The sequence below is a fragment of the Zootoca vivipara genome, chromosome Z (genome assembly GCF_963506605.1).
Source record: "Zootoca vivipara chromosome Z, rZooViv1.1, whole genome shotgun sequence".
In the NCBI taxonomy this organism is placed as follows: Eukaryota; Metazoa; Chordata; class Lepidosauria; order Squamata; family Lacertidae; genus Zootoca; species Zootoca vivipara.
Genome location: NC_083294.1, coordinates 14454148 through 14481466, shown reverse-complemented (window position 1 = coordinate 14481466; position 27319 = coordinate 14454148). Strand labels below are relative to the sequence as shown.

The window sequence follows — 27319 nt, the reverse complement described above, 5'->3', positions numbered from 1 at the left end:
ATTCAAATAAGGGGAGAGAGAGAGAGAGAGAGAGAGAGAGAGAGAGAGAGAGAGAGAGAGAGAGAGAGGAGAGAGAGAGAGAGAGAGAGAGAGAGAGAGAGAGAGGAGAGAGAGAGAGGAGAGAGAGAGAGAGAGAGAGAGAGAGAGAGAGAGAGAGAGAGGAGAGAGAGAGAGAGAGAGATGTTGTCGAATGACCACCGGAAGTGATCGATGTCGGCTCACCAACCTCCACCCCTCTTCCTCCACGCGTGTCGCTCCTGCTCCCCGCGGGGCGTGCCAGCAGTCGAGATGGCGGAAACTGCAGCAGCAGCACCGGCCGCGGCGACATCCGTGGAAGTGCGGCTCCCGGTTCCCCGCCCTCGCCTGGCTCAGAGCTTCTCCGCGGGGCGGGCGAGTGGGACAAGGACCTGGTGGCCCCGGGGGACACCATCACCACCGACCCAGGATACATGAGGTGAAGGAAGGCGAAGGGAAGGCGGGGCAGACAGGCTCCTTCTCATGGAAGAGCCCACGTGGGTAGCTGGTTGCTCCGTAAAACATCTGCCGTGTTTGTGCGCGCTATGGGCCAAGCGCTTCCTGCCACTAGCCCGATCTTGGGGCTTAATCGGCGCCCCTGGACCTGAGCAGCCAAGAGTACCCCTGAGCATGTGCAGAACGATGTTCCCAGTGCAATGGGGCGGCATTGCATCTTGCTGGCTTCGGTGCCTGTTTAGATATTAAACCGCGTGCTCTCAGAGGCACTGTTGGTACAGATTCGTTGGTTGCAAGTCACTTAGGGCTGCCCTTAGTAAATAATAATAATAATAATAATACCAGTAAAATAATACATAGGGGGGAAAGAACTTGGCTCGGTGATGGAGCATGCACTTTCATTTATTTATTTTATTTATTGCACATGATATATCCCCTGCTTGACTGTGGGAAAAGAAGTCTCAAGAAGCCTACAAAAGATAAACCAGGAAATCAGGATCATTGTTGATATACTCCTCCTCCATTAATTTTGTCTGAACCCCCTTTTTAAAGTCATTGAAGCCAGCGGGGGGGGGGGGGGGCTCAGCTTGTGACATTGAATTTCAGACATCAGTTGCATTGGTGAAAAAAGTGCATCTCTATGACAATCACAGGAAACTACCCTAAACTTAGCCAGAGCAATGGTCCATCTCGTTCAATATCATCTACACTGACTGCAGGGTTTCAGGCAGGGGGTCTCTTCTCAATCCTACCTGGAGATGCCATCAGAGATTGAACTTGAGACCTTCTGCATGCAAAGCATGTGCTCTATTCACTGAGCTGCAGCAACCCCCCCCCCCCCCCCCCCCCCGGAATCTAGTTCAGTTCATTGGATGCCCTAAATTCTAGAATTCTGAGAGTTGAAGGCGGCAGGGCCACCAGGGGGCCTACTAGCTTCCTTCACACCATATGCTATTCTATACATGTCTTCAAACAACTCGCTTGGTAGTTGCCATAGGTGAGACAACCTTATGGACAAATGAGTGACCAGGGCAGGGCAGGAGAGAGAACCCTTCATTCCCCTATTTCTCTAAACTAGAAAGCCTAAAACTTTTATTTGCATTCTATATATCGAAGCAGAATAAGGACAGTATAATGCACAGATGAGCAATGATCGTGTTCTGATGTTTTTTAAAATAATCTACAGAGTTGTGTGCCAGACCATTTATTTTTCCTATTCTCTGGTAGAGGCCACGGGACATACCTGGGAGACGAGAAACTCGTTGCCTCTGTGGCTGGTGTTGTGGACAGGGTGAACAAGCTGGTCTGTGTGAAAGCTTTGAAAACAAGGTGAGAGGTTCCAGAAGGGTAGCTGTCTTACACCTCATTTGCACGATGCATTTAAAGCAGTATTGCACCCCTTCAAGGCTTCCCCCAAAGAGTCCTGGGAACAGCAGCTTGTTCAGGGTGCCAAGAGTTGTTAGGGGGCCCCCTCTATTCCCCTCAGGGAGCTGCGAATCCTAGAGTGGTTTAACACTGGGAATTGTAGCTTAATTTTATTTATTTATTAAATTTGTATACCACCCTTCATCTGTAGCTCTCAGGATGGTTCAAAACATAAAAATACAAGATGAAGAAAACTTGTTGGCTAGTTTGTCTGTCATGCGGATGACGCAGTGAATAGTTGGCTCTTTTGGATGCCCTCCTTGCCAGAAGAATATGTATTTCTTCTCTCAGAGGCAGCCATTCAAAGTGAGTCTGGTTTCCTGTAGAGTGGCAATTTCAGCGTTGAGTGTTTTCAGCTCACAGTCATTGATGTCCGTCTTCATTGACCTGCAACAGGTCGGTGGACAAGACAGGGCACATGATCCTGGCGTTTTGGCTTGCCAGGCACAAGTGGAGATTTAGGATCAGAGTTTTCCTTTCCTTTCCTTTCCTACCTTCCCAAGTTGATGAGCCCCATCTGCCCCTCACATCCCTTTACAGCATGTGCAGGAACTTCCTTCTTGACTGTTGGACCCACAATTGGCCTACTCAATCCGCTGGAGCCTGTCTTCACATGCAGGGGGAGCCTGTAATTCACCAAGGGTTTGAAATTCATTGGCTACCCCTCTCCTGGTTTAGCTGGCCAGTTGAAGCTGCTCCTGGTGTGTGGCCGCTGTCTCATGCTGACAGCTTCTTGAGCTGAGGTCAGGGTGGCGAACTACCCATAAGGAGCAAGAACAAAAACACATGCAATGTGGGTGGAGCATTACGTTTTGTGGTGTTGATGTGGGCTTATGCAGCAACTGGTGACTCTTTTAAAAAACAATACACATTTACTCTCCCTCCCAGTGAATATTTGGTTTCAGGTGCTTTCCTTGATTCTAAAAATGATATTGTTTGCTCCCCCAACTTGCACCATCAATCCTGACCACTAGTCTTGCTGCCTTTAGGTGGACTGTTGATAATAACAGTTTCGGGGCAGGGGAAGTGTGCAGGTTCCCAAGCCTTTCAGTCAAGAGAATGCAGGTTACCAAAGAACCATCCTTTTGACAGTCATCTCTGTTTTATTTTCCTTGCAGATACAATGGCGAAGTTGGTGATATTGTGGTTGGACGAATCACAGAGGTACTGAGGTGATCATATATTTATTTTTTAAGCTGAAGGTGGAGAATGTGCACCTCTCTGGATGTTGCTGGACTTCAACTCTGGTCCGTTGGCATGCTGGCTGCAGGGACTGGTGGAAGCTGGAGTCGAACAGCATCTTAGGGGCAGACCACACAGCTTCCCTACCCCAGATTTGAAACATACACAAAGATACCAACTTTTGTATTTTAAAAGTATTTAATGAGAGAGAACACATTGAGATGAAAATGCTCAAATGGTCATCAAGGTGGCTTATGGTTTGTCATGGGGAATCTCATGCGGCCCTCTAGGTCTCTCTGTCAGGCCCTCGGGGCTCTCACCAGGCTGCACACTCTACCAAGTCTTCCTCAAGTGCTCTTGCCTAGCTGGATCATGTCCTTGAATTGTGACTACCGTACATCTCTCCCTTGGTTGGACAGAGAAAGCTTTCTGTGTGGGCTTTTGCCTCTGGCCCCACCCTCCACTGGCGTGCGGCCCCCAAGAATCTCTTCCTGAGATAGCGCAGTCCTTGAGCTGAAAAAGGTGCCCCTCCTCTGTAATAACATAACATGGTAATAACATGCCTGCACACAATCCAGGCACTCTTGGTTCTTGGGTCAATGGATATAGGGCCGGGCTGATCTTCCTCTCACCATGCTCCATTGAAGAGAAACCTCTTGACTTTAACAAGTACTTAAGAAAATGTTTTTTCCTTTTCAGGTTCAGCAGAAACGGTGGAAAGTCGAGACCAATTCCAGGCTGGATTCTGTCTTGCTCCTTTCATCCATGAATCTTCCAGGAGGGGAGCTGGTGAGTGCCCTCCCAAAGCTGCATCAGTTAGGAAACCTTGGAAAGACACCCTAGCAGTCTTATTGGGCCCTCACATAAGCAAGGGCTCCATTGCTAACTCCTGAGCACACAGAGAATAATACTCCTAGTAATGATTAGTGTGTATGTTGTGATTTTGCTGCCTGTTTGATATCAAGCATATGCTCAGAGGCACTCATTTCATTTAGGGGAAATGACTTTTGGCTCAGAGGTAGAGCACATGCTTTTCATGCAGAAGGTTCCCAGGTTCAATTCCCAGTGGCATCTCCACATAGGGCTGGGAGATACTCCCTGTGTGAATCCCTGCAGAGCCACTGCCAGTCAGTGTCTGACTTTGCTATAAGGCAGCTCCTTATATTCATATTTAAATCAGAATCATGACGACTAGAATTTTTATTTGTACGAGGAATGGTCATAGCTCAGTGGTACAGCGCCTGCTTTGCATGCCGAAGATCCCAGGTTCACAGCATCCCCACATAAGGATGGGAGGGATCCCCCCTACCTCAAACCCCTAGAGAGCCACTGCCAGTCAGTGTAGGCAATACTGAGAGAGATGGACCTCTGATACTAAGTTCAACTGACTATTTAAATGAATGATAGCCCTGCTAATTTTGCTTCTTTTAATGGGTGCACCTGGATGTTTTTCAGAGGCGGCGATCAGCAGAGGATGAACTGGCAATGCGAGATTACCTGCAGGAAGGGGACCTTATCAGTGTATCCATACTCTAGTACTTGGCCAGGGGGAAGCCAAGGGCAGTGAAAAATCTGATAACCGCCCTCTGTTCTTGGACACCTCTGGACCATTGGCCATACTGGCTGCGGTTGATGGGAGTTGGGGAAATCCAACACTATCTGCCATAGGTTCTCTTTCCCTAAGCTAAGAAGAGGCATTCCCTCCTCCCTCCTCCCCATCAGCAAATGCCTGTACAAAATAGGCTGATTTCCTTAAGCGATCCTGACAGGCAGAAGTCCAAGCGGTGTTCTCTGATGGGGCCGTATCGCTGCACACACGGAGCCTGAAATACGGAAAGGTGGGTCAGCTTTACTTGCGTGCTGCTCTCAGTGTGGTGAAGTCACTTTGCCTGTCATTGTGCCACAGAGAAATCTGGACATATCCCAGAACATGTGCCAGGCTTTAAAAGAGGATTAAACAAAGCAATGGTGGAGAGGACTATCAAGGGCTGATAGCCATGATGGCTATGCTCTGCCTCCACAGTCAGGCGCAGTAATTCTTCTGAGTGCCAGTTGCTGGAAACCACAGGAGAGGAGAGTTGCTTTTGTGTTCGAATCCTGCTTGCAGGTTTCCCACTGGCATCCGGTTGGCCACTGTGAGGAGAAGAAGATGCTGGACTAAATGGGCCATTGGCTCTTCTTATGCTGTTACATTCTTAAAAAGGCCCAGCTGGGCTGCAGAGATACCGTACAGGCAAATGCATTGTATATGGCACCTGAAATCAGTGGGGTTCTTCGTTCAATGCTTGCTCTTGGGATCAGATGATTGCCCCACTGGTTTTTGCTCCTAGGACAGGGCATGTCCTTGCCAGGTGCTTTTAATTCCCTGCAGAAGGCAGCCTGAGGAGATGAAGAGATCAAGTTCCCCAATTAGAATATTGTGAGAATCTACTCCCCAGTTTTTGGGCTCTGAACTTTGATCTTCCTGGGGCTGTCATTCTGAGACCATAAAGCCCTCCTACCTTTTTTTTTTTTTTTTTTTGGAAATTGCAACACCTGCTCAGCGTAAGTGATTATTACATTTACAGGAAAACTTCCTCTTTTTTTTCTTTCTTTCTGAGTCCTGGGGCTCAGATTTAGGGCTTTATGAGGTTGGGAATTTCTTACAGTCTTTGCTTTCCCCATCTTGGGATAAAAGCGAAAGGAGGGTCCCTGCCAGGGAAGAGGCTGCAATTGAGGATTATCCTGCCCACCCACCCACTTTGGGGGATTAGCATTTACTTAAAAGATGAAAGGAAAAGTGTGATTATGGAATAAAGGGTGAAAGGACAGCAAACTGGATTAAAAAAATGCGGTGAGGTATAACTGCTAAAATGGGCTGACTTAAGCCTTTGCTATTACTCTAGGGATGGATTTTTAAACCTTTTTGGTAGCCATGATCAAGGTACGTTTAACTTTCTCAGTAAGCAATGTAGGGTCCTGTACCTACATATCACCTGCATTCTCTGCTTCTATTAACAGAGTTCTTTCTCTGTTAGGCTCTGTTCCAGAGCTTGTGCTCAAATCAATTGCTTCCTGGGATCTTAAATAGTTAGTATTCCAATAGTACTTTGAAAGCAATCCATGTTTTCTGTAACCCTTAACAACCACTCTGTAAGGTATTTCCTTAATCATTCATTTCCTTCCTTCCTTAACAAACTGTAGTGAAAATTTTAAAAACAATTACCAAACAAATTATATCTATGCTTTAGATTGTATAACCTGTGGATGTGAGCTGAACCTGTAATGTAAAAGATTTTCCAGGTTTGTTTTGATGCCATTTGGATGACTGCATTCAAGGCTTAATGTCTGTACATTTATATCCCACCTTTTTCTCCAAGGAGCTCAAAGTGGCATACATGATTCTCTCCCTCCTCATTTAATCCCCACAGCCCTGTGAGGTAGGTTATAGGCTGCAGGGCCGGCTCTAGGGGTATGCTGGGTGGCGTAGGGCGTGGGGCATGCTTGAGGGCCGGCTCTAGGGGTAGGCTGGGTGGCGTGGGGCATGCTTGAGACGGCCCTGATAGGCTGAGAGGGAAGACTGGGCCAAGGTCACCCAAAGAGTTTCATGGCCCAGTGGGAATTTAAACCCTGGTCTTTCCCAGGCCCTAGTCCTCATTTAATCCTCACAACAACCCTGTGAGGTAGGTAAAGGTGAGAAACAGTGATTGGGCCCAAGAATATAAGATGACCAGTGACCCATGTAACACCCTCTCCTGCGGCTTCCAGTAACTGGTATTCAGAAACATTACTATCTCTGGCCGTGCAGGTGGAGCTAGTAGCCATTGATAGCCCTCTCCTCCATGGATCTGTCCAATCCTTTCCAAAGCCATCCATGTTGGTGGCCATCTCTGCCTCCTGTGGGAGGGAGTTCCATATTTAACCTATGCACTGGGTGAAGAAGGACTTCCTTTTATCTGTCTTGAATCAAGGTGAGCCAGGGAGCTTCATGTGGCCTCCAAGGTCCTAGTGTGACATGCTAACCACTACAACACACTTTGCCCTCTTCCAGCACATTGGAGCTTTTCTCCTGCGTCCTTGGTGCATTAACCACCACCTTCCCATCCTGACTGCTCTATACTGACTTCAGGTCTGCATCTTTGTCTCTCCAGCTTGGCCAAGGTGTGCTCGTCCAGGTGTCCCCTTCCCTCGTGAAGCGGCAGAAGACCCACTTCCATGACTTGACTTGTGGGGCTTCCGTTATCCTTGGCAACAATGGGTTCATCTGGATCTATCCAACGCCCAAACAGAAGAATGAGGAGGCTGGGGGATTCGTCACTAACCTGGAGGTGAGCCAACAGGCCTTGGGAACGCAGCAGAGAAAGGGTCCTCAAAAGCCATTATATAATAATAATAATAATTTATTATTTATACCCCGCCCATCTGGCCGGGTTCCCCTAGCCACTCTGGGCGGCTTCCAACAAAACATTAACATACAGAAATCCATCAAACATTAAAAGCTTCCCTAAACAGGGCTGCCTTAAGATGCCTTCTAAAGGTCTGGTAATTGTTGTTCTCTTTGACCTCTGGTGGGAGGGCATTCCACAGGGTGGGTGCCACTACCGAGAAGGCCCTCTGCCTGGTTCCCTGTAACTTAGCTTCTCGTAACGAGGGAACCGCCAGAAGGCCCTCGGCACTGGACCTCAGTGGCTGGAGTTGAATGAATAAGCTATTTACTAGGTGTTTGCAACTGGCAGCCTGCGGCCAAGTCTTGGCATTCTCCTGTTCTACTTGATTCACCTCTCAAGGTAAGGGATGAGCAGTGAGAACATGAGAAGAGCCTGCTGGGTCAGGCCAATTGCCCATCTAGTCAAGCATCCTGTTCTCACGGTGATTGAGCAGGTGCCTGTGGGAGGCCTGGAAGCAGGTCCCAAGTACAATAGCACTCTCCCTTCCTGTGGTTTCCAGTAAGTGGTATTCAGAAGCATTGCTGCCTCCAACTGTGGAGAACGAGCATAGCTTGTAGCCATTGTGGCTAATACCCATGGATAGCCTTTTCCATTAATTTGTCTTATCCTCTTTTAAAACCGTCCAAGTTGGTGACTTTGGGGTGCAGGTGGCGCTGTGGTCTAAACCACTGAGCTTAGGGTATGCCAATCGAAAGGTCGGTGGTTCGAATCCCTGCGATGGGGTGAGCTCCTGTTGTTTGGTCCCAGCTCCTGCCCACCTAGCAGTTCGAAAGCACATCAAAGTGCAGGTAGATAAATAGGTACTGCTCTGGCGGGAAGGTAAACGCCGTTTCCGTGCACTGTTCTGGCTTCACCAGAAGTGGCTTAGTCATGCTGGCCACATGACCCAGAAAAACTGTCTGTGGATAAACACCGGCTCCCTCGGCCAGTAAAGCGACTTGGGCGCTGCAACTGGACTTAACTTTCAGGGGTCCTTTATCTTTACCTTTTTAAGTTGGTGGCCATCGCCTTCTCCTGTGGGAACGTGTTTGACAGTTTAACTATGCACTGAGTGAAGAAGAACTTTCTTTTATCTGTCCCGAATCTTCCAACATTTAGCTTCATCCACAATATGTCCACAATTTCCATCATTACAGTTTTAGATTGTCGAACTGGGAAGTTCTGTGTGAGATCCTGGGAAGATTGGCTGGAGAGTGTTTGACTTTGAGGGCTGGCTGTGTTAGCCTGTAGCAGCAAAACTAACAGTCTTCTGGTGTCTTATAGACTGCTGTTGTACCTGAACTGACAGTTCACCAGAACTAATGTTCATCACTTGAGGCTGTCTTTTGCTTTCTTTCCTGTTCACGTTAGGTCTAAAGTCTTTCACATCCCACTTGTATGGTTGACATGTAACCCTAAACCATGGTCTGTTATACCACAGGTTAGCATAGTGGTTCCCAAACTTTTTCAGACCCCTGCCACCTTGATTCTATAAACGCCCCCCCCCCCGTCACCGACTACCCAGTGAAAAACATTATTCAGAATAGCGGTTTGCATGACCCACTAAAGAAGATATTAACAAAGTTCAAAACAGTAATTAAAACTATTTAATTTAATTATTTCAACAAAATTGGTGAATATGATTCTGTGACACCAGCTTTTCAAAGTCTGATAGATCTGTATGCCTTCAGTGCCTCCCCTGCCTTTTAGTTACCTTCCCACCTCCCACTTTTATGTGTGAACTCTGACTGGCACCTTAACTATGGCTTGTTATTGCCAGCAAACCACAGTCTGCAACCATTCTTTGGGTTGCAAACCTTGGGTTTGTTTTAACTGCTGCTTGGTGTTGCGTATGTGAACTTGGGGTTCTTCCTTCACCACCCTCCCATCGTTGCTCCTGAGACAATGACCGCTGACTTCATGTGGGTTCCTTACTTCCCCCTTTTAGCCAGTGCCCTTGCCTGACCGTGAAGTGATTTCCCGACTCCGGAACTGCGTTGTGGCTCTGGCAGCGCAGAAACAGATGCTCTATGACACCAGCATCCTCTACTGCTACGAGGCATCCCTTTCTCATGAGGTGATGTATCCAATTGCTGCTCTTTGTTCTGGGCTGTGGAAGGGTGGCAGGGGCAGGAGCAGGCTGGCTTGGCTATACATCCACATGTGCACACACTTTGCTGGCTTCCACAGGCCATAATGTTTTCCTGTAATGAAATGAGTTGTCTATTTCTCCCCACCAATGAGTTGGCCCCATGTATATCTATAGGACACCACTTCCCCTTCAGTTATTAATGCAAGCCTTAAAGGTGTGACTTCCGAAACACATGCAGTCTCTCTTCCCCCACCCCCTCTCTTACACAATCTTAGTGTGAGTATAATGTTAGAATGGGGTGTGGCTCTCAGTATCTGGAAGGGATCCTGCACTACTGAATTAGCCGTTCATGAACGATGACAGTCTGAAGACAAACACAATCTCTTAACAACGGATGTGAGAATATTTTTTGCCAGTGATGTCAGCCCAGCTTCTACTGAGCAGTTTGCAGGTGTACACCAGTAAGCCATCAGACGGGCTATTCGCTTTTATGAAGATTTTGATTGGAGCACATGTTGTCTTACTCATTTATCCTTTTCCTTGAAAGTTCTGGTGGTGAGAAATATCCCCAAACCTACAAGTACTTTTAAAACAATTGCAAAGCTGCTTTGGGGGGGAGAGAGGGAGCGAGTGTTGGAGACATTACAGATCAGTGCTGGTTTCTTCCTGCTCAAACAAAAGCATTCTAAAAAGCTGTAGGGTGGGTTTAGATTGACTGGAAGTGTTCCTGAACCATCTGTGCTGTGTGTTGTGATCTTCTTTGCATGCTAGTTCAACTTTTTTTTCTTTTTTAATTATCAGATCAAGGACCTTCTCAAGCCAGAGGTGATGGAGAAGATTGTGCTGGAGACGCGTCAGAGACTGCTGGAACTGGAGGGGTGATTGGAGAGGGAAAGTGGCGAGGCAGTGGTGGTCCTTTCCTTTCAGGGATCTAGCCTCCCTGATGATTTTTTCTCCCAGTGTGAGATTTCATTACAAATCCCATACCAAATAGAAAAGGGGGGACTGTGGAAACGATGAGAACTTTTGCTTAAGAATCTTGGTATCCTTTGTTATCCTGTGGCCCTCCCAATGAGGCTGGACTACAGTTCACACACACATACCCCTCCAACCACCAGCTGTACTGCCTGCAGGGGCTGATACATTGGGCTCCAGCAGGATAGGAGGCCAACAGCTTCTCAATGACTACTGCTTCCTCAGCCCATGACCTAGCCGAAATGCAGCATCACATTCCTCTACACATGTAGCCAGCATCGTAAAAAGCACCTGTGATACTATGGGTGCTTCAAGCTATGTGTGTGTGTGCAGGGGGGGTGGGGTGGATTCTTTCTTTTTACTGGAGATATTTCAATAAACTTTAGTTGTTTTAAAAAAATGAGTGCATGTGTATTTGAGAGAGTCTTCACATCGAAGGTACCGTACTTCTTTAAGCAGTGCAGAGTTAAACTATGGAACTTGCTCACATAGGAGCCGTCAACTTCAATGACTTTGAAAGAGAATTGAACAAATTAACGGAGAATGAGGCTACTGATGACTACTAATGTGTCTGGCCAAACAAACCATAGCTAAGGATGGGTGCCAGGTTCACCCATAATGCCAAGCCACAATTAAAGCAAGGTAAGGTTTGTGAGCCAGCAACAAATTGTGGTTTGTTGACAGTAAGCAAACCATAGTTTAGGTAGGATGCAGGTGATCAAACAAACAATGGTTTAAGAAACCATTAAAAATAATTCTATACCGCCCTTCATCTGAGGATCACCAGGTGCTTTACAATATAAAAAGACAAAAATGCATAGCATAGTAACAAAACAATTACTCCCCACACTCCTAGTGGTTAATGACTCGTTTTTATATGCCATGCAACAACAAAGCTTTGTAAGGGAGCTTACAAGAACAGTAAAAATAACACAAGACTAAACATTACTTTCTTGGGCTCCTTGATCACTGCAGATGGTGACAGCAGTCACGAAATTAAAAGACGCCTGCTTCTTGGGAGAAAAGCAATGACAAACCTAGACAGCATCTTAAAAAGCAGAGACATCACTTTGCCGACAAAGGTCCGTATAGTTAAAGCTATGGTTTTCCCAGTAGTGATGTATGGAAGTGAGAGCTGGACCATAAAGAAGGCTGATCGTCGAAGAATTGATGCTTTTGAATTATGGTGCTGGAGGAGACTCTTGAGAGTCCCATGGACTGCAAGAAGATCAAACCTATCCATTCTGAAGGAAATCAGCCCTGAGTGCTCCCTGGAAGGACAGATCGTGAAGCTGAGGCTCCAATACTTTGGCCACCTCATGAGAAGAGAAGAATCCTTGGAAAAGACCCTGATGTTGGGAAAGATGGAGGGCACTAGGAGAAGGGGACGACAGAGGACGAGATGGTTGGACAGTGTTCTCGAAGCTACGAACATGAGTTTGACCAAACTGCGGGAGGCAGTGCAAGACAGGAGTGCCTGGCATGCTATGGTCCATGGGGTCACGAAGAGTCGGACACGACTAAACGACTAAACAACAACAAACATTAATCCTACTCAAGAGGAGATCCATTTAAATGAATAGGCAAGTCTAGAGAGCCAGTGTGGTGTATGGGTTAAGAGTGGTAGACTAGTAATCTGGTGAACCGGGTTCACATCTCTGCTCCTCCACATGCAGCTGCTGGGTGACCTTGGGCTAGTCACACTTCTTTGAAGTCTCTCAGCCCCACTCACCTCACAGAGTGTTTGTTGTGGGGGAGGAAGGGAAAGGAGAGTGGTAGTGGCTTTGAGACTCCTTAAGGTAGTGATAAAGTGGGATATCAAATCCAAACTCTAACTGAAGCCAATTCATTTCAATATATCTATACAGTGGAACCTCGGTTTATGAACACCTCAGTTTACGAATTTTCGGTTTACGAACGCCGCGGACCCATCTGGAACAGATTAATTCACTTACCATTACTTTCAATGGGAAAGTTTGCTTCAGTTTATGAACGCTTCAGTTTATGAACAGACTTCCGGAACCAATTACACCCATGCTTCGGGTTAAGTACGCTTCAGGTTGAGTACTCCGTGGACCCGTCTGGAACGGATTAATCCACTTTCCATTACTTTCAATGGGAAAATTCACTTCAGTTTATGAACGCTTCAGTTTAAGTACTCCGCGGACCGTCTGGAACAGATTAATCCACTTTCCATTACTTTCAATGGGAAAGTTCGCTTCAGTTTATGAACGCTTCAGTTTAAGTACTCCGCGGACCGTCTGGAACAGATTAAACCACTTTCCATTACTTTCAATGGGAAAGTTCGCTTCAGTTTATGAACGCTTCAGTTTATGAACAGACTTCCGGAACCAATTGTGTTCATAAACCGAGGTACCACTGTACTGAGTATAACTTCGATACAACCTAACATAAGCAATACATTTACTTTTAAAATCTGAATTAATTTATTGCATTTATATCCCACCTCCAAGGAGCTCAAGGTGATGTGCATAGTTCTCTCTCTCCCCATTTTATCCTCACAACAGCCCTGTGGTGTAGGGTAGGCTGAGAGTATGTGACTAGCTTACGGTCACCCAGTGGGTTTCATGGTTGAGGGAATTTGAACCCTGGCCTTCCAGGTCCTAATCTGACACTAAGAAGTGAGCCTTTCTGGAGAGAGCATTCCATAGCCAGGGGGGTCATTCTGGAAAAGGCAGTGATCCATTTTACCTTGTTTGACAAGGGCACCTGGAGGATATCAGGGCTCCAGGTACAGGTACATGTGCGAGGAGGTGATTCTAGTTAAAAAATAGTGATGCTTTGCATTCTTTTTGGGAGGCTGAGGCAGCCTCACTAGCAACCAACAGCTCTGGTAGCCCAAATAGTCCTCTGTGTTTTGTTTAAGCTCATTGCACAACTGTTTATCCAGGAAGGATGGAGAGAGGGATATTCTTTGAACTACAGTATCCAATTTCTTCACGAGGGGAGATCCCAGGGTGCTGGCAAGAGCTAAGCGCTAGGTGGCAGACGTCTCCTCGAGAAAATCATGTGAGTGTTCTCCAATACCATGAAACCTATTTCCTTGATGCAGGCACAAACTGTCAAAGCTTCAAGGTCCTTAGATGTTTTCAGTAACCAGAACAGCTAAGGTAGGTTGACCCTTTACTTCTGTATTTATTAAATGTCATGTTGGCACATACAAAGGTTTTATACATGGATTCTAGCAGCAAGGTCAAAGAAGAAGAAAACTCTTCATTTTTCTATAACTTGCACATAAAACTCAACAAAGAAGGGAGGAAAGAATAGCATTAAGAACGGAATAAGAAATAGAGAGTAATACATATATTCAAGCTTCCCCATCTGCTCATCTTGCTTTGCTTGATGGAAAGAGTGAAATCACATAAAAAATAAAATTCATTGCAGGGCAAAATAGATCAAACAATCAAGTAGACTAGGTCTTCCTAGATTTATGCCCTTATATAAAGTAGTTTGAACCCAGTCAGACTGGAGACTGTGGAAAAGATATCTATACTGATGATTTGAAATTGTGATTACAAAAGCAATAATAATAATAATAATAATAATAATAATAATAATAATAATAATAATTTCAATGGGACCCAAGGGTAGTTAAGGGATGTAGCTCAGTGGTACAGAAGGTCCCAGGTTCAATCCCTGGCATGTCCAGCTGGGACAGAACCGTGCCTGAAACCCTGGAGAGCTGCTACCAGTCAGTGTAGACGATACTGAGTTCGGTAGACCCAGTGTATGGAAGCGTCCTGTGTTCCTATAATCTCTGAATCCAACCCAAGATATTTTACCATACCTTGCTTAAAGCCAAAAGGTTGAGGGAGCTGGAGCCAGGACCTTAGATTTCATTAGATTTCATGTGAGGAGGAACATATGGAAGGAGGCATCTCTTAAGGTATCCAAGTTGCAAGGGATTTAGTGCTTTAAAGGGTAACACCAGCACCTTGAACTGAACTTGAGAACATATCAGTTTGTGTGAAATGGAAACAAAGGACTTGGCACCCATCAGACCCACATAGAGTGCATTACAGAGGACTTTCTCAGTGGTTGCTCCCATACTTTGGAACACCCCAGAGAAGCTGGGTGAGGTAATAATAAGAATAATTGCTCAACATAGAGGACACCAGGGCATGGCTGACCCGGGGAATCTCTGATTGCAGCACTTGTGTTTGGGAATTGCTGTTCTGGACTGGACTATGGCAGAGCCATAGTTGCAAAGCAGCTTTTTCTTGAACAAAAAAGAAAATACGAAAGTGGGACCTTCTATGCTTAAGTTCTCCATGACTCTTTACTTTTGCTTTTCCCTGCTAATTATCTCATACCAGGAATGCTTTTCATTATTTTCACCAACCCAGACATCTCCCTGTGTTTTTGTTTAGCCATAAAAAAGGGAGGGGAATGAATGAAACTGTCCCCAAAGCAATATGGATGTCAGGGAAAGCAAATTTATGACGTGGCAGTTCAGAGAAGGCCCAGGCTTACCAGCTTGTTTACAGCACAGTTCAAACATGCACCAGAGAGCCTTTTCAAGTCTTCCAGAATGCCATGGTAGCTGCCTTGCAAAGTCAGTTTTCTGCTTTTGGCACATGGCAACGTGAGAAGTTCTATAAATCGAGAAATGTGCATTTTAGTGTCACGTTTATTAAGCTCCGGGGCTGCTTTAGTGTCAGATTAGGCATGCTGCCTGCTTGCTGTAATAAAGATAGAGGAGATACTTTGACGTTAGTGAAATGTCTTCTTCTGGGTCTCTCTAGTTTTTGCAAGATATTGTCTCTGTGCAAATGGCAAATGACTGGATTAATTATTGTACTCAGAAAGCAGAGGCAAATTGGGGTCCCCGCAGTGGCATTATTAGCGATGAGGCCGTTAATGAAGCAGAGGATGTCTCCAACATGCTGTGTTCACAATTCCCTGTAGTTCAGGAGATAGTACTTCTTCCCTCAATGAAACATCATGCCGTCATTAGGAAAGGAATAGAAAATAAAACGACTAATATCAAATCACGTTATACAAATCTATGGCGCGACCACATTTAGAAAACCTTGTGCAGTTCTGGTCACCTCACCCCAAATAGGATGTTGTGGAGTTGGGATAAGTTCAGAAAATGGCAGCTGAAACGATCTATGGGATGGAGCAATTCCCCTTTGGAACTTTTAAGAGAAAAGGCAGAAAGATAGAAGCTTATAATCTTAGGCATGGCATGAAGAAAGTGAATAGAGCAAACTTTTTATGCCTCTTTTACCACATTAGAACACTAGAAGCTGGATGCCGGAAGATTCGTGATTTCCCTTATTTATTGTCAAAAGTGCACACTTACAACAGCTCCCAAAGTACTCCAGATGCATACACACACACATGCACACACACACACACACAGCGCATCTAGAGTCTAGACAGCTGTTCACAGGTCCATATTGTATGGAGCAGTTGCAGCAACAGTGGGACCATGCACCCCCCACTTCAGCTTATGTACCCTCATCTGACTAGATGCACACATGCAACCTTAGGCTTCTCCTACATGGAGGCCATCACTGCTACTCCCTCATTTCTAGGAGACAGTGGAATGATGATGGTGATGATTTTATTATTTATATGCTACCCTTTTGACTGGGTTGCCCCAGCCATTCTGGACAGTTCTGAACAAAATACTGAAAACACAGTAAAACCTCAAACATTAAAAATGGAATGGAGGAGGGATTCAACTGGCTACACGAGACCTGTCAGCCCCTGACACACACAGTAGGTAGCAATAGCCACCAAGGCTCTCAATGGCTACTACACATGATGGCTGTATTCTGCCGGGAATCTGCCCCCACGGTCAGAGACAGTAACACTTTCTGAATACCAGTTGCTGGAAACCACAGGAGGGAAGAGTGCTCGTGCTTGGATCCTGCATGCAGGTTCCCCACTGGCATCTGGCTATAGTCACTGTGAGAACAGGATGTTGGGTGGGATGGGCCATTCATCTGATCCAGCACACTCTTCTTATGGTCTAACTAGCTGGTGGGAATCACATAGAATCATAGAATCATAGAGTTGGAAGAGACCACAAGGGCCATCCAGTCCAACCCCCTGCCAAGCAGGAAACACCATCAAAGCATTCCTGACAGATGGCTGTCAAGCCTCTGCTTAAAGACCTCCAAAGAAGGAGACTCCACCACACTCCTTGGCAGCAAATTCCACTGCCGAACAGCTCTTACTGTCAGGAAGTTCTTCCTAATGTTTAGGTGGAATTTTCTTTCTTGTAGTTTGAATCCGTTGCTCCGTGTCCGCTTCTCTGGAGCAGCAGAAAACAACCTTTCTCCCTCCTCTATATGACATCCTTTTATATATTTGAACATGGTTATCATATCACCCCTTAACCTTCTCTTCTCCAGGCTAAACATACCCAGCTCCCTAAGCCGTTCCTCATAAGGCATCGTTTCCAGGCCTTTGACCATTTTGGTTGCCCTCTTCTGGACACGTTCCAGCTTATCAGTATCCTTCTTGAACTGTGGTGCCCAGAACTGGACACAGTACTCCAGGTGAGGTCTGACCAGAGCAGAATACAGTGGTACTATTACTTCCCTTGATCTAGATGCTATACTCCTATTGATGCAGCCCAGAATTGCATTGGCTTTTTTAGCTGCTGCATCACACTGCTGACTCATGTCAAGTTTGTGGTCTACCAAGACTCCTAGATCCTTTTCACGTGTACTGCTCTCAAGCCAGGTGTCTCCCATCCTGTATTTGTGCCTTTCATTTTTTTTGCCCAAGTGTAGTACTTTACATTTCTCCTTGTTAAAATTCATCTTGTTTGCTTTGGCCCAGTTGTCTAATCTGTTAAGGTCATTCTGAAGTGTGATCCTGTCCTCTGGGGTGTTAGCCACCCCTCCCAATTTGGTGTCATCTGCAAACTTGCTCAGGATGCCCTCAAGCCCATCATCCAAGTCATTGATAAAGATGTTGAACAAGACTGGGCCCAAGACAGAACCCTGTGGCACCCCACTAGTTACTACTCTCCAGGATGAGGAGGAGCCTCACGATTGCTATCATGCCCTGGTCCTACTTTCAGGCTTCCCAGAGGCACCCAGTTGCCTACTGTGGGAACAGAATGCTAGGTTAGATGGGCCATTGGCCTGGGCCAGCCGGCTCTTCTCACATTCTACCTCCACTTCCAGAGGCAGCATGCCTCTTCTGCCAGTTGCTGGGATGTGCAAGTGGTGTGATGCTCAGGTCCTGCTTGTGGGTTTCCTGGAGTTGGCATCTGGTTGGCCACTGTGTCACAGGATCCTAGATTAGATGGGCCATTGGCCAGATCCAGCAGCTAGGCTCTTCTTATGTTCATATGTACAGCTGAATGAGTAGGCACACAAGTCTCCTGATCACATCTCCACTATAGTGAGACATAAAAGGTAAAGGGACCCCCGACCATTAGGTCCAGTCGTGACTGACTCTGGGGTTGCGGCGCTCATCTCGCGTTATTGGCCGAGGGAGCCGACGTACAGCTTCCAGGTCATGTGGCCAGCATAACAAAGCCACTTCTGGTGAACCAGAGCAGCACACGGAAACACCGTTTAACCTTCCCGCCAGAGCGGTACCTATTTATCTACTTGCACTTTGACGTGCTTTCGAACTGCTACCGTAGGTTGGCAGGAGCTGGGACTGAGCAACGGGAGCTCACCCCGTTGCAGGGATTCAAACCGCCAACCTTCTGATCGGCAAGCCCTAGGCTCTGTGGTTTAACCCACAGCGCCACCTGCGTCCCAATAGTGAGACATACTACATTTCTATTTAGATTATAGCAGTCAGTTTACTCCTACATACATAAATTACAATACACAAACTTTATGCCAATTTGTACCCTCCTCTCCCAACAGAAATTAAGTCAGGCTCCCTCTTTTATGTGTCTTCCTGCAGAAAATGAAGACAGACAGTTTCATTTTGGCAGGCTTTTAATGTGCAATACCTGGTTTTATTGCCATTATGTTCCTTTGCTGCCATTTAGGTGTTTTTAAGTGCTGGTTGTATTTCATATTCTTCATTACCAATTTTGGAAACCATTGCACTTTTATTCACTTATATGATATGGTTTTATTTATGCTGGATACCCTCAGAAGAGCAGGATATAACATTGTTATTAATAACAGGGATTTACAGCAGCCTTCGTCCGCATGATGCCCTCCAGGTGTTTTGAATGACATGTCCCACCAGCTTCAGCCAGACAGCTGTAGCTCCAGACATCTGGAGACCTGTGATGACCAGAGGGCATGCATCAGCTACTACAGGGTCTCTAAATCCTTTAGGCCAGACCTAGGTGAAATTTTATTCTGTATGTTCAGAGAGTTTTTCAGCATTACATTGCTTTTGTAAGAACATAAAAAGAGATTGCTGGATTAGGCTAATAGCTCATCATCTTGTTCTCACAGTGGCCAACCTGTGACACACATGCAGCCTAGCCTCAAAATAACAGAGTATCTCCAGTGACACAACTGTTCTTTTAAAAATTTATATTTTATTGACAATATATCAATTAAATGGAAGAAATAAAAAGGAAACAGAAAGTACATAAAAATACAAAAAGGGAAAAAAATAAAATAAAGAATAAGAAAAAACTGCAATTTTGTACATTCTTGATTTATCTGTCTTTGGATCAATCAGTCTTTTAGCCATAGTGAGGGCACGAAGAATCCATTTATGTTGACCAGTTGTCAAATTCCATATACAGTAGTGGGTAGATACTTTTAAATAATAATATTCTCTGACAGTATTAGGTTTCCCCCCAAAGTAATATGTATACAACCTAGTATTTTCTTCCAGAACTTTGTGTGGGACACTGCATAAACATGTGTTTCAAAGAAGCATTATCCTTATTACATCTCCAACAGTATGTTTTCATAGAGAGTCCCTTTCTATGGAGTCCAATAAATTCTAAATACTATTCTTTGTTGTAAAAGACATAATTTAAAATCCAACACCTTTGCTACAGAAGCTAAAACATTTTCCCACTATTAGAAGATAACACAGGAGGAACCTCCATTTTTTTATTCCATTCATTTCTCAGAATCTGCATATCAAACTGATTTATTGATACCAAATAACTATAAAAAATGATCATCAGCTTTTTAGTCTCAAAGGGTTTAATCAATTGTTCCAATAGCTCGGGTGTCTTAGATGTTGTAAAAGCTGCTTGGCCAAACAGGGTTATTAACAAATTCTGCAATTGCAAATATTGCCATTGGGCCATTTCCGATAAGCATACATATAGAATTCATCTTCCTTATCTACCAATTGGTCCAGAGTCAATTCATCCAATCCAACCATACTACCACCCCCCCCCCCCAATTTTAAAGCAGGGTTTTTGTTTTTGTTTCGTCAAGCAATGTTAGAACACCACCTCTTCTTAACTAGCACAAACCACAACCTGGTGCAAAAATAAAAGTGTTTCAAATATAGGCAAACATAGTAAGATTGCAGCTTTCTGGGTTTTTTATTTTAGAGAAAAGGCGAGCAGGAGACAGCAAGACAGAAGTTTATAAAACTATGCTCAGCATAGAGAAAGTGTATAAGGAAGAACCTTCCTCCCTCTCTCCAAACACTAGAGCTCATGGACATCAAAGGAAGCTGGATGTTGGAAGCTTCAGGACAGGCAAAAGGAAGGGATTGGTCACACAGCACATAATTAAACTACGGAACTTGCTCCTGCTGGAAGCAGTGATGGCCACCAACTTAGATAGCTTTTAGGGCGCATTGGACAAATTCATGGAGGAGAATAAGACTACCAGTGGCTGCTAGCTATGATGACAATGCTTTGCCTCTACAGTTGGAGGCAGTGGATGCTTCTGAGTAGCAATTGCTGGAAACCACAGGAGGGGAAAGTCCTCTCGTGCTTGGGTCCTTCTTGCAGGTTTCCCATTGGGGCATCTGGCCATTGTGAGAACAGGATGCTGGACTAGATGGTCAACTGGCCTGATCAAGCTGGCTCTTCTTATGTTCTTATGGAGACAAGCTGGATAAAAATAATAATACTGGGCCTAATGAATCAGATTATTGGTTTATCCAATTCAATATTGCCTATGCTGACAGCGGGTTGGGGGGGGGGGCATCAGGCAGGAATCTTTCCCAAGCCTATTTGGGGATCAAACCTGGGACCTTCTGCATGCAAAGCAGATGCTCTACTCCCTAAAACACAAGGACTGTGAAAGATTCCAGCACGAGACCCCAGAAAGTCACTGCCAGTTAGTATTAAAGATTCCAAAGGCAGACCCTGCAATCTTCTGCCATGTGATTGTAGAGACCTCTGTTCCTCTCGTAACATTGACTGCAAAGCCAAGCCACTCTGGCTGGGGCAGACTCCCTATCTTAAATCACTGGCAGTTGGCATCAGCCACATAGATGCATGGGCCACTGTTCTGAAACGAAAAGGATTTCTGACAGTAAAAGCTGAGAAAGACTAGTGATTCTGGAGAATGACCACCAGTCACTGCTATGACAGATAGTACTGACTGGTAGCCTTGTATGTTTCCATAGCTGGGTGTGAGAGGGGATTCAGGATGGAGAATGGCAAGCTATCAGTAGTGGCATGGAGTCTGTCCTCCACCTACCAAAACGTAGAATAGGTAGAGCATGAACCTCTTAATTTCAGGGTCATAGGTTCGAGTCCCACATTGGGTAAAAGATTCCTGCATTGCAGGGACGTGGAATAGATGACCCTTGTGGTTCCTTCCAACTCTACAATTCTATGGTACAGTTGTACCTTGGTTCTTGAATCGAATCCGTTCTGGAAGTCCGTTCAACTTCCAAAAACGTTCAAAAAGCAAGGCACAGCTTCCGATTGGCTGCAGGAGCTTCCTGCACTCAATCGGAAGCCGTAGAAGCAGCATCAGACGTTCGGGTTCCAAAGAACGTTCGCAAACCGGAGCACTCACGAGTACTGGAACACAAAATGTACGAGTATGGTACCAAGGTGTTCGACAACCAAGGTACAAATGTACCGTACTATGTTTTTAAATCAGGCCCATTTGCATTGGAAAATCTTCCGATACCCCTAGAGAGTGATCTGATTTAGGCATGTTTATTTGCCAGATGTTTAGTAAACAAAGTCTCAAGCTTTGGAAACACTAAGCTTGCCTAATACTGTATTCACAATAACAAGTCTTGCCTTGCTTTAAATCATGCCTTGCTAAATTTTCCAGAGTTCTTTGAGAATGTCAACAAGCCTGCAGCGGGGGGTTTGTGTAGTTGATGCATAGATTTTGTGTTCTTTTGACTTTGAAAAACAGCTTGGACCCTCAAGTTTGATATCTGTTATAGTGCTCACTTACATGATGGGACCAAGCCCCACCCCCTTGATCTCATCCATGGGCTCAGCACGGATTTTTCCAGGGGGGTTCCTCAAAGTAAACTGTGAAGGGGGAAGAAGCAGGCTAGTTCCTTAAAAACAACCACCATAATAGTGCCCCTATATTTTGCCTTTTTATATATATATATATATATATATATACACATACACTTCTAAAAATGCTTACATGTACTTTTTAAAAATGGAAGCTGGAAATCTGGAGATTATGTGTGGGGTGCCCCCCTTGCAGATGCCCTTAGGTTGCTCACTCGTATATATGCCTAGGCTTTGAATACTCTGCCAAGATCTCTAATATCAATTTACCTGGGAGTAAATGGTTGAACACAATGGGTGCCCACAGGAAATTTCTTGGGGGTGAGGGGAGGGAAACAATGTAAAACACTAAAGAGGAGAAACCAGGCTAATTTCTCTCACAAAAATGTAAATAATTTCCTTTTAGTGAGGTGGGCTCAGACCTGATATAATTTTATCAATGTGTAATTCTTGTTATCAATGTCTAATTGCTTTCCCCTCCTATTTTCATCTGTTCTTATTTTTAGCTGTAAGCCACTTTTGAGTCCTTCTCAGAGAAACAGGCAAAGTGTGTGTATGTGCATATATATCTATATCTATCTATAAATACACACACAGTATACTTGGCTTTAGTGCTTGTATAATTGTTCTTGTAAAAAAAAAAGCAACCAGTAAGTGCAATTAATAATTATGGGTTGTATCCAATGCTAGTCCTATTTTAGAGCGGACCCACTGAAATGAAAGCTGTTAGTTAAAGGCATGGGCGTCATTAACCAGACCCATTTGAATCAACCTGCTCTACGTAGGACTTACCTGGCTGCAAACACATACCGGTACCTTTCAATAGGTCTACTCTGAGTAATAATAATAATATCTACATCTTTTGCCTCATAGCTCAGCTTCTACAAATGCTGGAGACTTACTTTTTTCTTCTTTTTAAAGGAAATGTTGGGATCTTTCCCTCGCCCTCCTGAGTAAGAGCCCCCCCCCCCGTTCCCTCCCCAGCCTCCCCTTCCCTTCTCCCTGGTCCGGCCGCTGTCCCTGCGAGCTCCTCCCCTCGCGCCGCTGCTGAGAAGGCGGCAACAATGAGCCTCCTCAGCAGGCCGGTTCCCTTCCCATCATGGCCGCCACCGGGTGGCCGCCGCCGCCGCCCCAGTGCTGGCTGGCTGACACTGACTGACTGGACCCAGCAGCCCCAGGACGAAGCAGCCCCCTGCCTCCGGGGCTGGAGGGCCAGGAGGGCGTGGTGTGTGGGCGCGCGCGTGTGGAGAAGCAGGGAGAGCGAGGGGAAAGCGGGGGTAGGGGGGTTGCCCAGGCGAGGAGAAGCGGTGGGAAGCCGCGCTGCGCCCGTCAACGTCGCTTCGGGCCTGCTCTGAGCCACCTCCCCTTCCATTGGGAAGGAGGGAGAGGACCCCACCCCGCTCAATTCCTCCCCTTCGTTCACTTAACCCAGTCTGTGAGACCCCCTTTCTCCCCCTCACTTCGATACCTTCCCTTCTCTCCCCTCCCCATTGGAGACCCCTTTTTTCTCGGTCGAATGTGAGCCTCCCCCATTCTTGTCCCCTCATTTGAGACCCTCTTCTCCTTCCCCAAATTGAGACCTTTCCCTCTCTCCCTCATTTGTGACCCCCTTCGTTCCCCCCGCTCCCCATTTTCTATAGCGATTGTGTGTGCGCGCCCCGTCCCGTCACTATCTCTTTTCTACCTTTAAGGCTTTGGGATACATTTCCACCCTTCTCCGCTGTTTTCATCATTATTATTATTTGAATATTTGGAGTCTTGTGTGCTGCTCTCTCTCTCTCTCTTTCCCCATTTCCCCCTCTTCCTCACATTTTCTTCAGGGAGTTGCACTATGTGTTCCCCTCAATCTCTCTTACACACCTTTTGGATAATTTCCTCCCTCCCATAATTTTTTTTAAAAAAATTAGAATCTGTGACTTTCCCCCACTTCCCCATTGTTATTCATTTTAACTTCATCCTTTTACCCCTCATTCCCTTTCAGGACTTTGATTTCCTTTTAACTGAAAGAAGCTTTAACACGCCCCCCCTCCCCCGAAAAAAAGTAATAGGAATTTTCATTCTCCTCCTTCCTTCTTCATACAGACTCTGTATTCCTCAAGGTTTTGTTTTCCTGCCTCTCCTCTTCCACTTGGGGGGTGGGGGTGGGGGTAGATTCTCTCTTTGTTGACAAGCCCTAATTCTCCATTCCATGCATTTTTAATTCCATCTGTGTTTCCTCTTCCCCTCAGTCCCTTTCCCTTCCTATGTAGTCTATGATTGCAAACAAACACTAACTCCCTGACTTTCTCCTGGCATTCAGCTTCAGGTGGTCTCAACTTTTCGGTAGATTTTGGATGCTGGGTGGGGATGTGGGGTGCTCTACTGCTTCAGAGTCGACTGTGCAAACCCCACTAATCCTCAATTTGAGCTCTTTTGGGGCATTCTGGGTGTCCTTTCAGTCTTCGGTTAGTTGTTTTTTTGCTGGAGTTGATCCGAAGCATCTGCCTTCCCAAGGAATATCCCGAGAAACCTTTGCGAAGCAGCCGAACTGGGATGAAGGTGGCTTGGTCAGGCTTGTATGTGAAAACCTTCCTCCTGCGGTGCAGATTTGGACTAACAACCTCCCTCCATCCTGGAATTGTGACTCCTGTGTCAGGTGACACCCGTATATTTATGTGATCAGGTCAGGAGCATCTTAATCTCCCTTTTTGCTTATGACTTTAATATTTGCTTCTTCAAAATGACCCCCTGCTGTACAATTACGCATTTCACTTTCACTGGGACATCAGAGAAGTGCCACTGGGTGACTTGTGACTTTTGACTTTTGCTATGGGACAGGTAGAGTTTGGCACAGACCATGAAGTCCCCTGAAATATTCCACTTTCTGTGGAACCCAACCACAGAGCCTCAGAAAGTTTTAACTGCTTTATGCCTTTTTTGTGATCTGGGGAAGAATAAAGACCCTGTCACACAAACACCTTTCAGACTTGAATAATACTTGAAAGCCAAATGCTGCCTGTTTTTTTGGCCAGCGAGAAGTGATTGCTATGCAAAAGAAAAGAAAAGAAAAGAATTTGTATACCAATCCGCAGCAAAATGACCTCTCCCTGCCCTGGGTGAGATCTAGTATTGGCTCACCCAGTGGAAGATCAGGGACAAGACTACTTCTTCTCCTCTTAACTTAGAAAACTTAAAAAAAGAAAAATTTGTGGCTTTTGCGGCTGCTAAGTGGAACTTCTAATATAGTGTTCCGAGAAACAAGCAGTGTCTGGTAAAATGTGCTCTGCCTCTTGACTTGAACCGCATGCCTTGAGTGATCTGGTCCCCATCCTACGCTATCCCCAAGGAACACACTTCTTTGTGAAGGTCTCTCTGCCAATCTGGAAGGTTGGTGTCTTCTCTGGACGGGACCACCCACCTTTCAATACTTTATGGGTCAGCAGCCTGGAAAAGTTCTTGGGGACCAGCGGAGGCCGAGTCTGCCCACACTTCACTTTATCAAAGGCCCAGGGAAGAAGGAAGCATCCAGGCATGGGTCTGCCCCCTGCAACGTCTTTCTGGTTCACGGTAAGGGCCTCATTCTGTGTCTTAATTTTAACTCCTTTTTCCATGCAAAAAATAATTGCTTAATTTGCATTCAGTGTTTTAAATCTGTGTTTGCCAATGTAGCAAAAATATTAATTTGTGGAAGTGTATGACACATGGAATTAAGAGAACTGGAGGTTTGTACAAACGGGTCTGCTTTATTAATACTACATACCACATTCGACATTTGAGCAATTGAGGCATTTGGGGGTTCTGATTCTGGTGGAGGTTCTGATGAAACCAAGTCCTTTGTTTTCAGGTTGAAGGCCTCTGTTTCATGTGACACCTTCTAAATTGTAGCTGTACTCGCATCCACTAGGTTGTGGGATTCATTTTCATATAATAATGGTAGCTAACAATACGTAAAATAATAAAACAATATGTAAAATAAGAGGTCACTTTTTTGGGAGAGGTTGGAATTTAGAGAGAATGCTGTGGGCGTCAGTCACCAAATAGTGGCCCATGGAGCATTTGGCATAACACAAAATGGGGTTATTTCCCAATATCTTTTCTGAGCACCATAGGAGGGACCAGTAGGCACAGTGGAGTCTGCAGGCACCATGTTGATGACTACCAAATAAAAGAAAGAAAGAAAGAAAGAAAGAAAGAAAGAAAGAAAAAGAAAGAAAGAAAATACCTAGTGGTTTTCAGACTTCTCACCAGGGGACCCTTTCCATGTTGAGCTGATGATTTTCTGTATACTGGTATCTCTTGTGGAATCTCGGATTGCAGCTGGGGATTCTGAGTGATGTTTAAGGATGCACTCTCAGTTCATTTGGGGCAATGACTGAGCCCTTGTGCTGACCTCGCATGAACAACTTGCATCTAGGATACTTTAAGGACCACCTGAGGCCTTATAACAGTGATGGGCAACCTTTTGAGCTTGGTGTGTCAAAATTCGCCAAAAAACTGAGCATAACTCGGGTAGTGTGTCACGTCAAGAAAAAACCCCCATAATTTCACAATATTTATAGTTTAAATAACAAAAATGTATAATTTTAATATATAACTGTATTTAATAAACCGAAAACTAATTATTTAACCAAACCAAACGAAACCAAAAACCCCTTATTTATCACAAAGTGCCCAGAGTTGTTGAGCTTTTTGGGGGGAGCTGCTGACCAAAGTTTTGAAGCTTTGGGGGGTCCCAAAAGTTGCTTTGCTTTGGGGGGGATGCCCCAAAGCTGCTGCACTTTTGTGTGTGTGTGTGTGGGGGGGGAAGAACAGAAATAAATGACGAATAATACCTTCGCTGGAAGTAACACGCAGCACTGACATAGTCTGCCAAAGCGCCAAAAAACAGCACAGAAAGGGTTAAAATGAACCTGTTGCACCCAATCAGAAACATCCACTGACTCAGCAAATTGAAAAACAGACCAATCGCTGAACACAATCTCTGGCTACCAGGAACAACAACAACAAAAAAGGATCAGAGAAGGAGTGGGAGAACAAATTGGGGGGGGGGGACACAACAACAGCGCGATGTGTGTGCCAGCAGTGAGGGCTCTGTGTGTCACGTCTGACACGCGTGTCATAGGTTCGCCATCACTGCCTTATAACCTATCCCGCTCACAAGTCAACCAGAGAAGTGCTAATGGGCATTGAATATCAAACCCCCCATGCTGTGGAACACTCTTTTGGCAGAGATTCAACAGTAACCCTCGCTTTTGACTTTCAGGTGTCTTTTGAAGACTCTTGTTGATGCTTATCGGCCAGTGCAGTTAACAAAAAACTTCTTGAGTAGCCAGTCATTTTAATGATAGTTTTACATTGCATTTATAAGTTTTTGTGTTGCTGTACAGCGCCCTGATGTTTTGT

At 45.4% G+C, this 27319-nt stretch overlaps 2 protein-coding genes across 2 annotated transcripts in view; both read left to right on the top strand.

Annotated features, from left to right (window-relative positions):
- The first annotated feature begins 274 nt into the window (after positions 1-274).
- Positions 275-11329, top strand: EXOSC2 (exosome component 2). Its single transcript, XM_035113988.2, is given in 10 exon segments — positions 275-390; positions 393-454; positions 1699-1800; positions 3015-3060; positions 3778-3867; positions 4534-4599; positions 4848-4916; positions 7209-7385; positions 9433-9561; positions 10378-11329. Coding segments are annotated over 10 exon segments (924 nt in total). The 5' UTR covers positions 275-288; the 3' UTR covers positions 10459-11329.
- Positions 11330-23009: 11680 nt separating this feature from the next.
- ABL1 (ABL proto-oncogene 1, non-receptor tyrosine kinase) overlaps positions 23010-27319 on the top strand; it is a 117333-nt gene continuing 113023 nt past the window's right edge. The window contains exon 1 of the mRNA XM_060270197.1: positions 23010-25483. Coding sequence (XP_060126180.1) covers positions 25348-25483 — 136 coding nt within the window. The 5' untranslated portion in view covers positions 23010-25347. The remainder of the gene's footprint in view (positions 25484-27319) is intronic.